At 42.4% G+C, this 12,854-nt stretch overlaps 1 protein-coding gene across 1 annotated transcript; it reads right to left on the bottom strand.

Moving 5' to 3' along the window:
* Positions 1–5,739: 5,739 nt before the first annotated feature.
* On the bottom strand, positions 5,740–11,612 carry rx1 (retinal homeobox gene 1). Its single transcript, XM_026160062.2, has 4 exons — positions 11,308–11,612; positions 10,567–10,902; positions 6,771–7,024; positions 5,740–6,501 (listed from the first exon to the last, which is right to left on the bottom strand). Exons 2-4 carry the CDS (start codon positions 10,874–10,876, stop codon positions 5,992–5,994), a joined length of 1,074 nt encoding a protein of 357 aa, XP_026015847.2. The 5' UTR covers positions 10,877–10,902; positions 11,308–11,612; the 3' UTR covers positions 5,740–5,991.
* Between the last annotated feature and the right edge of the window lie 1,242 nt (positions 11,613–12,854).

Here is a 12,854-nt window from a genome sequence, read left to right as displayed (position 1 = left end):
CTGCATAATCCATCATACAAAATGTAATCAAATGGAAAAGTCTCTTTTTTAAACTTGTTTTATTAGTTTTAATCTTTTAACTTTATGCATCAAGCAAAGATTTAATTATCTGCAACATTCTCTGACTGGAAGAAATTAGTTTAACATTTAAACCTATTTTCTGCACATTCCAGCTCATAAAATAAAATATTTTTTGTGTTTACACTCAGTCTTTCAAATAGATGCAAGTAAAACACAGCAGAAAATAAATAAAGTCAAAGACTCAGCGGTCCTGTTGCTCTATTTTCACCTGTAAAGCAGGAGTGGGGCAGGCGGAGGTTTACCCTGGTGCAGGTGTGCCGCGGTCAGTGGAAGAATCCGTGAGTTTCTCTGTGAGTTTCCCATTACGTCGTAGCTACTCGGTGCTTGTTGGAATTTTAGGGGTTTTTTTCGCTGTAAAAAGAAGTTTTCTTCCCACGCACAGCGGACACTAATGTTTTTGTCACTTTTTATGGAATCAAACTCAAAGTAAGGTCAGTGCTTCCACGCTTTAAACGCTGCACGCTCATACTCTCTCCTGCACTCATATATGATCCATTGTTGATCTGCACACAGCTGTTGTCACTAACGTCGCACTCGCTTACGTCACTGTCATGAGACATTCTTGCAAGAAAATCACGGTTTTAGTAACGCAGTAACGCAGCGTTCCTACGGGAAAGTAACGGTAATCTAATTACCGTTTTTGCAATAGTAATCCCTTACTTTACTCGTTACTTGAAAAAAGTAATCGGATAACGCGTTACTGCCCATCTCTGGTTCCTGGTAATTGGCTGGTAATCAGTGGTAATGCAGAGTTTGCATGATTAGGTCCCGAGACGTCAACTGGGACACAGAAGAGGACAGTAGGAGGCTTTATTTCACATTCTTTCAGTATGTAGAGGTGCAGGTTATACATATGGTAAAGCCTTTGTTAGCACAAAGCAGAGACTTCATATTTATTTATTTTATTATTAATAAATGCCACCTTTTTTTGCACCACTCGTGCCTCAAGACTTCTTCAAACATCTCTTAAATCTTTTTGGTAGCTGATATTAACAGCTGCCCCCTCTTTGGGGTCTCAGTGCGACACACACCCCCATTACCACCTCCTTGGAATACCAGGTGCTGTAAGTTTAGGGGTGGGTGGAGCATCCTTGACTCCTCCAGTCCGCATGCCAAAGCATCCTTGGGTAAAGTGCAGTTGTCCCTGATGGGTTTGTGTGAGTGTGCATTTTACATCTCTTGCATTTAGGTAACTATGACAACAGATGTCATTGTTTATGTTTAATCAGCTTCCTTGTTGTGTAATGATCCAGAAGGATTTATTGTTCCAGGTATCAGGGAGAATTAAAGGTTGTGTTCCTGCTTCTTAATGCAACGCCACATTTGGTGATTTATTGTCTGACATCAAGCAATATGTGGACAAGACTGATTAATCACATGTCCAGATTATATTGGATAATGTTTTGGGTGAGCACATTCTTGTATGTAATACTGTGATGTATTTTTAAAAAGTTAATATTTTTATCAAATAAGACCAGAAGTAGTGGTTGAGTAAATGTTAGTAGCATTGGGACAGGAAAACGACCCTCTGCCAGAACCTTTTTCCTGCCGATCTGCTGCTCCTTTTCCCATGCTTTCCTTTGTGCCACTCACTGTGGCTCAACGCATGCCTACCCCAGCCCCCGGCTGTGACTGTAGCCCCGACCCGGCCCCAGCTGAGCAGTGCCAGCAGTCCAGCAGTTAGTTAGTGTCCGCTCAGGCCCGGCTCGGCCTCACCCGGCCCGGGTACTAATCCCTGGTCTGTCAGAGGACCCCACTCTGAACTCATCCTGCAACACAGGAAAACGCTCTAATTGGGGGATTTTCTACATCATTAACTCTGATGAGCACCCACCCCACCCCCTGTCTCCCCCTCTCCACTCTCCCTCTCTCTGCATGTCTCTCACACCCACACTTTTCTCCAACTTAATCTGGCTTCTTCACATTCTCGGCCTCTTTCATCCTTTCGGCAAAAGCTTGACTTTTTTTCCCCTTTTTCATTCAGGATGTGTTGTTTGCTTAATTATTCACATATGAGACCCTGACAGTAAAGTAAAAAGTGTGTAAATAGTGAAAGTCTTACCTGTGCACTTGTTATATTCACAAAAGAGCTAAAAGCCATTTCCACAGTTTGAGGTCCTGTATTACTTTTCTTGGGTAATCCTTTAAAGAAAAAGTACTTACTGACTTTTCAATACAAACTTTGTTCTGCACAAATTTTCCCTTTTAAGTAAAGTGCAAAACATCGTGTCACCACATTTTTTTTCTTATAAGGAGAATATGCTGGTGCTGAATGCTGGTGCTGAATGCCCAGAAGACAGTGGAGATTATTGTGGACTTCAGGAAGCACACAGCCCCACTCCCCCCCATCATCCTGACTGACACCCCCATCACCTCTGTGGACTCATTCCGCTTCCTGGGTACCACCATCACCCAGGACCTGAAGTGGGAGCCCACCATCACCTCCGTCATCAAGAAAGCCCAGCAGAGGATGTACTTCCTGAGGCAGCTGAAGAAATTCAACCTGCCAACACGGACGATGATGCAGTTCTACACTGCAATCATCGAGTCCATCCTCACCTCCTCCATCACCGTGTGGTACGCTGGAGCCACTATCAGGGACAAACAGAGACTGCAGCGTGTTGTGCGCTCTGCTGAGAAGGTGATTGGCTGCAGACTCCCATCTCTGCAGGACCTGTACACCTCCAGGACATTGCGGCGTGCAGCTCGGATCTCAGCTGACCCTTCTCACCCTGGACACAGTCTGTTTGACCTGCTCCCCTCAGGCAGGAGGCTCCGGTCCATTCGCACCAGAACCTCTCGCCATAAGAACAGTTTCTTCCCCTCTGCTGTCGGACACATGAACAATAACCGTATGACTGTTCCCACCACTAACACATGACCCTACGCTGTGTTCACTGCATCATTTCATGTTTGGCACTGATCACCACCTGCACTCATGTATATATCATGTATATATCTATCTACGTAGCACTCTTAATTCTTATTCTCATGTATATATCTCATGTATAGCTCATGCACATATCTTTCTACGTAGCACTTTTAATTCTTATCCCTACTTTTATTTTTTCATGTCTATTTAAGTGCTATTTATGACAGCATGTTTGCACTGAAGCACCGCAGCAATTTCCTAATGTTGTAAACCTGCTCAACATTTGGCAATAAACCCCTTTCTGATTCTGATTCTGATGCTGGGATGAAATATCATGGCATAAATATGCATATTAAAATGTTGTATCTGTGTATTGCACAGAAAAAACTGTATGCAACTTATTTTTAAAATCAGGATATCTTGCTGAGCTCTGTAACTTGGATCTAATTGCAACACATCTATTTTCATGTTAAGAATTTAAAAAGATCCTGCAAAAACGTCCATGCTTCATCCACTGGCTTATCCATATGGTCCTTGAAGTACGGTCTGCTCAGCCCTCCATCTGTCCAGGACAGTGTCTCACATGCTGAGGAGCCCAGCGAGCACGGCGGCACCGGCCCTCTGTGAACATGTGTTGCAGCGGCTGAACCTTGCAGCCTGCCTGCCTGCCAGCCTGCCTGCCTGCCTGGGGGCAATTAGGGAGCCGAGCCCTGTGGTCAGAGGCCCCCCTGGGAAGTCCTGATTGATTGGAGTCTCATCTTCCTAACAGGCTGGCATCCTGCCACAAACCCATGGAAAAGCAGAGAGGATTGAGAGGGGTAAAAAGAAAGAAAACCATGACAGAGAGACAAGGCGCACAAGTGTTTGCAGCAAAAAAAAAAATGTCTCTGCTCATGTATGTCAGATGACAACGATTATACTGTAGTAATCTTGGATTGCTCTAGTAGTCTTAGGGAGGTTAAAAACCCCACAGTGACTGTGGGAATGAGTGCATAGGTCAACATGAAAGCACTGCAGTGAGAACGCAGAGATACAATTTCTATCAAACTATATTTATTTTCAGTAGATCTCCATTTGTTCCAGAATATGAACATCAACAATCCAGACAAAATCCAAAAGAAATAAAACAACGATATCACTAAGACAGACATAACTAGGGCATGTAAGACAATAAAAATAACTAAAACTAGTGCAATCTTGTCTGTTATCTAACCTTTGGCTTATTCTTGGCCCAAAACATTTATGCTGCAAACTAAATGTCCTGTTAACACATAAGATAATTCTGGTTTCCTGTGCTGTGTGAGGTCACCATCGTGTAAAACTACATGAAGACAGATGATGAACAGCGGCTGTAACATTACTTATCCCCTTTAGGTCGGACAAGAGTGAATTTCAAAAGTATTCAAAAAAAAGTGGGGTGTGACTTTGTAACAATCTGGGCAGAAATGAGTCTCCTTTTTTATTTTTAACAAAAGAAAAAACACATTTTATATAGAAACATAAAAAATGGGTTTCTAAAATTGCACTTTAAGAGGACAGAGTTTTCTATCCCTCTTGTTCTGTTAAAAAGTCAAAAAATATATAAATTTCAACCTCCAAAGATTTGTTTGAGATGGTACCTGCACATGCAAAAACATTTCAGTGTCACAGTCTTATTTATTTACCTCTACTGTCCATATGAAGCATATTGTGCTCCAACTTTAAGATGATTGGGGCTTAACCCTGTAACAGATGGCATAAGACTAATATTGTGTCACTAATGACCAAAGCAGTAACAATCCATGTTTCCTCTTGTTTGAAAAAGAAAAAAAAAAACTACAACAAAATGGTTACAAGGGCCTATTTAGTGCAGCCTGAGACCGTTTCTCCCCCTTCTGTTCGGGACAAAGAGGATGCACTTGGATCAATTGTGTCGAACAAAGACCGAACTATGTGGGGTGACGCATCACACAGGGCTCTGTCTGCTGCCCTGCACGTACACGCAGCCACCCAACACTGAGCTGCCAACAGGTTTTCTCCTCCAACAGTCACTCAAGCAAAAAGAGGGCTACTCCGCTGACTAGCCTGCGTTTTTTTTGTCTACTTCCTCTGCCTTTCTTCTGCTTCCTCCCTTCTTTAAAGCACAAGTCAGAAAAAATGTATCCGTGCAGAGATATTTTTGGTATATTCCCGGTCCCAGTTGAGGTGACCCTTTTCCCACCAGATGAAGATCTCTTAAAGAAGCTTCTCCTCACTGATCATCTTCTTCCAGTCACACCAAGATATCTAAAACATGGACTCGCGTATCTAAACTGCGTAGCAAGTAGAAACATAAATCATAGTACAGGTGGACATAAAACGAAAACCAGCTACACGGCTTTTATAATTAAACAGATTAGTGAGATGAGCAGTGACACTGTAGTGTGTCTTCATGCCTCGATGTCACATTAAACAGAGACCAAAGGTCCATTCACAAAGTCCTCTAAGACTCTGATTTGCAGACCCATGAAAATTCGACGGCTGGACTAATTAGTAAAAACACAAATGTGGTGTAAAAAAAAAATTAGAAAAGAAAAGCATGAGAATGATATTTTGCTCGACTCAAATGATTTGGATAAATGAAAAGTGATGAATAAGAATTCCCACATTTTGGCAGTTTTTAATGATATAGCGTGTCTTCACTGTTGGTGCACCCAAAGAGCTGCAGCAAGGGCTCAGGCATGAAACGTGCACTCAGAGCCTGTTTGTGACTCGGAAATACTTCTAGGTGTCATAAACCGTTTGTTTCACCAAGAAGACATTTGTTTTTAACGAACCCAAGGCAACAATAGACACCTAGATATTGGACGAGCAAAACTATCGGAAACTTTTAACCCGCTGAAGGTTTCAGCTGTTTTTTAAGGGGGAAGAAGTAGAAAAGAAAAGAAAGTCTCCCCCCCAAACAAAAATTCTTACGTCCTCAGCTTTCACAGTTCAGAATCCACTTCTTTCACTTAGTGGCGTAGCACGTGACGTGTGTCACTTCCAGCATTGCTCACGTCGACCGCCGAGCTCGTTAGTCACATGGGTTGCCAGGTCTTGTCCATAGACTGGATGTGTTCCTTGGCTTTCATCCTCAGCGCAGCAATACTGGAGCTGCGCTGGTCCACATCCTCCAAAGGGTACTTTTCAGGGTATGGTGCTGGACACTGATAAGGAGGAGGAGCCATGCTCTGCATCCCTTGACCCATGGACGGATGGGGATGAGTGTGAGTGTGAGGGTGTGGATGAGGACCGTGAGGACCGTGAGGAGCGTGGGGGGTGGAGTTGAGGAAATGGTGGCTTGGGTAGCTGGGCTGGAGGCCTTGAGCTGGACCCATGAAGCCTGGGATACTGTGCACAGGTGTAGCACTGGACAGGGGAGAGGTCAGCCAGGGTTCCAAGGGGAGGGAGTTGGTCATTGGACCCATGCTGGTGTGAACCGGTGCCGGACGGTTGAAAGAGAGCATGGGTGAATCGTGGAGCTTCATGGTGCTGGCGTCCATTTTTTCCTGCCGGCGCCATTTAGCTCTGCGGTTCTGAAACCAGACCTGGAAGAAAATGACAGAAAAATAAGGTACGTGTAAATATGATGGAGTGCAGAGTTTTTCATTCTGGGTAGGGAAATATACTCGAATATACTCGACAACACTGGGGGAGTTTTTTGGATGAATACAGCCTTTCACGTAGTGTGAATATGAGATTTTATTCCAGAATAATGAGAATATCTCTAAGAAAACCCCAAAAACAAGACAGAAACGTTTGAAGTGCTTCTTAGCAATCTCTGAAATGGTGTTGCCTTTAATGCAGTTCACGTTACCTGAACTCTGACTTCGGGGAGGTTCACCTTCATGGCGAGCTCCTCGCGGCTGTACACGTCTGGGTAATGGGACTTTTCAAAGGCACGCTCCAGCTCGTGCAGCTGGTAGGTGGTGAAGGTGGTGCGGTTGCGCCTGTGTTTCTTCTTGGGCTGCTCATCCTTGCTTGGGTCCGGAGACTTGCCTTCATCGCTCTCTATACTCTTCCTCAGCTCGCTCAGTTCCTGATCACATTTGTTTGCAAATAAGCCGGAGTCTGTGGAAGAGCCCAGGAAAAAATATTGTGAGTTTTTATTTCCTCCACATGCTTTTTGACTGGACTAAGTGAATGAGAACTACAGTTTAGAGAGAAATACAAATGGAGAATGCAGTTTCCCACTTTCCAGTAGAGCAAACATTAGTTTGACACCTGCAACAATAGGCCACTGTAGGTCAGTGAAGCAAGCAATTCCCTGTACCTCAATGAAGCTCCAAAACATTCCTAATCGGATTTAGGAAGCTTTTTCCAGTGTTTACTTTTCTTCAAAGTTAAAAGGTCTTTAAAAAGAAATTTGAAAACCACAGTTTTTATCACCACGCTCAACAGCCACTCTTAGATTGTTACCATTTTTGGCTAAGCTCACAGCAGATCTGAATGAATCTATTTCCCCCGTGCAGGAGAGCCAAAGCACGGAAACGTCCCGAGTTCTGTCCGTCTTTAGGATCACAGATTACTGACAAGCTGGTGTTTACAGACACTACAAAGCTTTCACTGGCACTGTTCCTCCTCATAACCCTCCCCGTCAAACGATTCCTCTCTCAATTCTTCTTCCTCAGCTCTATTTCTAATCGAATCAACGTGCATATTCATCAACAGTATACAGAAACATGGGAGAGGCCACAGGGGAAAACAGGGAGGTGTAACCAGACCAGCCAGCAAACTGATTTAGCTAAACAAAGTACAGAGATGATGATCCAGGAATAAAATAATCTACTCGAGTTAAGAGTTAATAAGTGCCAAGCTTGGATCTGACTCGAAGACTTAATTTCATTCAGGATGTTAGATAAGTTGCAAATCACAGACAGTGGGTTAAGCTGATTTTAATTAAGGGCTAATTTTGTATTTAGGTAAACAATAGAAACATCAGTATCATCAGTATCTCTTACACCAACTAACATATAGTGAGACGAGCAAAAATCTCATTTTTTTTATGAGCTTTCAAAGCATTTCTGTTATATTCAGCAGTTACTCTACAGAGCAGCACAGGTGTTTATCTAAAAGTGTAAAGGTGATGGCTGACATTCGCCATATTTTTGCTCTGTTTTGGTCTCTATCAGCCCTCTAAGGAAGTATTCAGCTCTTTGCTTTAACAGATGTAACTGTAACAGATTAACTGTAACAAATGTAACTGTAACAAATGTAACTGTAACAAATGTAACTGTAACAAATGTAACTGTATCAAATGTAACTGTAAAAGATGTAACTGTAAAAGATGTAACTGTAACAGATGTAAATGTATCAAATGTAACTGTAACAAATGTAACTGTATCAAATGTAACTGTAACAGATGTAACTGTATCAGATGTAACTGTAACAGATGTAACTGTAACAGATGTAACTGTATCAGATGTAACTGTATCAGATGTAACTGTAACAAATGTAACTGTAACAGATGTAAATGTATCAAATGTAATTGTAACAAATGTAACTGTAACAGATGTAACTGTATCAAATGTAACTGTATCAAATGTAACTGTAACAAATGTAACTGTATTCTGACTGCAGATATTTTTCAGGTTTCTCAGGCTGAGAGATGTGAGGGCTAGACCCCGATCTCAATGAGACTTCTTCTTATCTGATTTAATAACGACAGTTCAAGACTTTAAAGAGCAGGAAAAGGTCATTTCAAATCTCGGGGTCATTTAAAAACGCCGTCATCGCACGACCAGCTCAGACCGTGTGGTTTACAATAGTCTCGGCTGTGTTAGCAGCAGAGAGTGCATCACAGGTGAGGCAGTCTTATCGGCTGCGTGTGTTTGTGAAGAATTGATTTATAGTCCCAATTTTTTTGACTTCCTAAAAGCTGATATTGGTACGAGTCCTCATCGCTCATCAGTGCAGCTCCAAACCAAAACAGTCATGTTTAAAGGCAGGAAGTGAAATAAGGGACTGAAGCTACAGGTCATAACATGTTCAGGAATACACTTTTATGTTGAATGACATTTCAGAGCTTCAGCAGACTGTGTACGAATCTGAATGCTAGCTTGTTTCTGTTAATGGGATGCGGTGATGGAGATGAAGGAGGGGGTCGACTGTGGTCTTTCTGCTGGAGAAACGGGAGCCGAGGAAAAAGCAAAGCAGGGTTTTGGGGTTCATTTATCCACCTCTCATTAAGCAGCTATGACAAAGACCAGGCTCCGACAAAGGCAGAGGTCAGGCCTGGTTCAGTGACCAGCTCTTGGCCTGTCAGCCCATCACAGCCACTGGTCTGAAGCCTCCCTACTGTTTATCAGCCAGCAGAACATCTCAGCACGGAGAGGAGAGGGGGGTGGCCCGACTGACACCGAACACAGAGAAGCTGCTCGGTCAGGAGGAACTGGGCTGACTTCACACAGGATGGAGTGATGTCATTGGTGTTGATGGATGTTAATGCACTGAAACCAAACTGCATCTGAGTCACTTAAAAGCAGTGTTTCTGCTTCGTCTCCGGTTCACAGGAACAACTTTTTCTCTTGTTCCTGCCACAAAATCACCAACCACCTGCCTGATCCTGTGTGTGAAAATAGCTTCAGATTAAACATGATTCAATTTGATTCTAGGAGCGAACGATAACAATAAAGAGCGATTGGACTACGGTACAATCTAATCTGCACAGAAGAGAAGATTAGGGGAATTCCACAAGGGGATGGGATTGGTCTTGGGGACATAAACCCCCTACACCATCTTGTCCTGTGATTTATTTCTCAATCTCAGTCCACACGGTGGAGTTAATGCAGCTTTACATGCCAACGGTGTTTAATGCACTGATTTCGAATCGGTGCGTGAGAGGTTTTCATGCAAAGGTGGAATAACCTCATTTAAAGTGATCAGACTTTTGACGATAGGCTGTTGAAATAATACGAGCTGTAATTATAACTGAATGTCACAGATTTGAAGCTGCTTTTGTTACTCATTTTGTGTATTTTGTGTGTGTGAGAGTTGAAAATCAGATTTTGGTTTATTAGATTCTTACACCAGATCTCATGTCAAAATAAAGGCCTGGGTGTTTGTGTGATGTCCTTTAAGTGGCTGTTTTTATCTAATTGTGTTTTAAAATGTTTGCTTCACTTGTTATTTATGTCATTTGATCTGTTTCCTGTTTTTTACCACAACTGCCGACAAAACAGTCACGTCACGAAGCTTGACTGGTTTATTCTGGTTCCTGAGCGAGGTTTGGACTATAAAAGGCTCGAACTGTGTTTGTGGTCAGATAATATCCTGTTCAGCTATCTGGTAGTATAAAAACATATTATGTTTGCCCAGCAGCATCAATAACTTCAGTCTACCTATGTTCTGCATTACATCATTCAAATCCTTAAAGTTAGAAAAAGCAAAGATCACTTCAGTCCAGCAGTGCTGCTGCTGCTGTATAATCAATATCTCTGACCATCTCTATGCTTTGAGGCTTTGATGATTCACCCTCAGTAACAAACTCTGCAGCAGCTGATCCATACTGCTCAAAGAGTTCACAAAATTTAATGAAACAAAATCATCTTAAAAGGTGGTGCTACTCTTACAAAATCAGCTTTGCCAGGATGGAGAGCAACAGCCGGACTCACCGTGGTACTGCTGCTGCTCTGTGCCGCTGCTGCTTCTCAGAGAGGAAAGGTGCCCGCTGTAGGACGGGTGCGACGAGGGCTCCAGCTGCTTCCCGGTCTCCGCCAGGCTGTCTATGTTCACTTTGTGGGGTCCGGGGGTCGTGGCGGGACTTAGCAAGGGGTCCTGCTCTTTGCTGAAACCCAGGATGACATCGATGCTGTGGACGCGGCCTCCCACTGCAACGCCCCCACCTTTACCCAGTTCGTGGAAATTGCTGGGCGAGAGACAGCTGTCGTCCACCATGCTCATGGTATCCAGCGATAAATGCATTCGAGCGTCTGGGCAATCACCTGGGCCTGGGGTCGAGGGAAGATGTTTGGGTGAGGCTACGCAGACGCAGATCACTAGGTCACCTAGGATGACTGTTATCCACCTAAACCTGATTATCTTCTTCGGAGGCCCAGAGGGTCAGAACCCCGTAGACTCTGAGTGTTCCAACAAACCACTAATAAGATTGTGACTGTGGGTCAACTTCACACACAAAGAGGCTTTCTTATAAAACGTTTTACTGCTGGACTTAATTTTATGGAAACTCAGGCTAACATTTTTAAACGTAGTCACATTTTGGGTGAATCTTTGGACTAACGTGCACTTTTCCTGACAAATAAGTCATGAAGTTGTTGGATTTCCAGCAAATGATTCTGTGTTTGTTACATAAGAAGTAAATAATTAGAGCCGAATGAGACCGTGGCAGTGCTTACCTCTTGGAAGTAAATATGCTGAAGTACTGAAGTTACTGATGCCAGTGCTCCACCTGTTCCTCTCAGCAGCTCTCCCTCCAACTTCACTCTTCCCAGATCCGCTATGTGCACCGCCTGCAGTCGCTCAGCTGGCGTTGATTGCCTAGCATTTCTCTAAATATATTCGCTTTGTGTGACAAACAGCCCCAAACAGATGCACTCCAATGGTAAAGAGCATTTAGTAGCTGAGTTCAGACGCTATCCACTCCAGCTCAGAGAGGAGAGTGGGAGAGGAGTGAGCCGGAGAGAGAGAGGTGGACAAAGCTGAGGCGGCGTAGGAGGTGAAACGAGGGGATTAGGAGAGGGCTGTTAATTGCAATCCTTCCCCTTTAAGAGTGATTGGCAGCTGTTTTCTGCTTAAGAAACTGTTTTAAATGTCATTTTCATTTAACCCCGACGGAGAAGGCCCGGCTAACGAAGCCCGGACGAGACTTTCTTTCATAAATTTATTGTTTTAAAGACAAAAGAATCGCTCAAAGTTTTCACTAATCACTGCCGGGACCCCTTTGTGTGAAAATACTGCAAGAAAGGAAAAGGTGAAATTGTAATGCACACAATAGAACAACAACAAAAAGAAAACAATTTACCGCGGGGTTTATTTTGTGTAATAAAAATGTAAAATACAACATGTATGTTCTGTGTTGGTTCTCTGTCAGATTTGCAGGGAAGTTGTGCTACTACTAGTTTTATTAACTACAAACTAAAAAGCAAAGTGCAACAACGTAACCACTGATGTACTCAAAATATATCATTTTAAACAGATCAGGCTTGATGCATATAATTATTTACCATCTTAATTTCTGATTTTTCTACTTTATATGCACTGTTTTTATTCCGTTATTAGACATAAAATTTATTATCGGCAGCCTGCGATATTTAAACCTTTAATTCTCCTTTTATTGTTCTGTCATTTCAGTTTTGTTTTATTTGCATATAAAGCAAGTTTGCATGAACCACCCACTAAAAGAGATTAATGGAAGCCAGTCAGTTGTTTAAATGGATTAAAAAGAGAGCTAATGTTTTATAGTGTGGTTTAAATTAATGGTAACATTTGTATATTTATTTATTTTTGTTTGTCTGATAACATTTATTTAAAAAATAAATCGGACATTTCAAACAGTTACTCGCTACTTGAGTAGTCTTTTCGCCAAGTACTTTTTTACTCTTACTTGAGTAACTTTTTTGACGACTACTTTTCACTTTTACTTGAGTAATAATATTTTAAAGTAATGCTACTCTTACTTGAGTACAATTTTTGGATACTCGACCCACCTCTGGGTTTAATGGCTCCACAGTTAATCAAATCAGTCAAAATAAGACATCATCCATCAGCTCAAAGATAACTGTAACAAAGACAAGAACTGCCTTGGCTTTGGAAAACCCACTAAATATATTTCAAATATGCTTAAACAGTGGAATAGGTGACAGAAAATACCTGTGGTGACACAGAACATCTACACAATCTCTGATTAAAAATGCCACGTCCATTTAAGACCATAGATTCAAAC

This window comes from Astatotilapia calliptera, chromosome 23 (assembly GCF_964374335.1).
Source record: "Astatotilapia calliptera chromosome 23, fAstCal68.1, whole genome shotgun sequence".
Classification (NCBI taxonomy): Eukaryota; Metazoa; Chordata; class Actinopteri; order Cichliformes; family Cichlidae; genus Astatotilapia; species Astatotilapia calliptera.
This window is presented reverse-complemented; position numbering and strand designations above follow the sequence as displayed.

Excerpts from the sequence above, each read along its gene's own strand:
- rx1 (XM_026160062.2), bottom strand. The coding sequence starts at position 10,876 with ATGCATTTATCGCTGGATACCATGAGCATGGTGGACGACAGCTGTCTC. Across the intron at positions 7,025-10,566 it reads AGAGCAGCAGCAGTACCACG|ACTCCGGCTTATTTGCAAAC; the intron begins GTGAGTCCGGCT and ends GCTCTTCCACAG. Across the intron at positions 6,502-6,770 it reads TCCCCGAAGTCAGAGTTCAG|GTCTGGTTTCAGAACCGCAG; the intron begins GTAACGTGAACT and ends ATTTTCTTCCAG.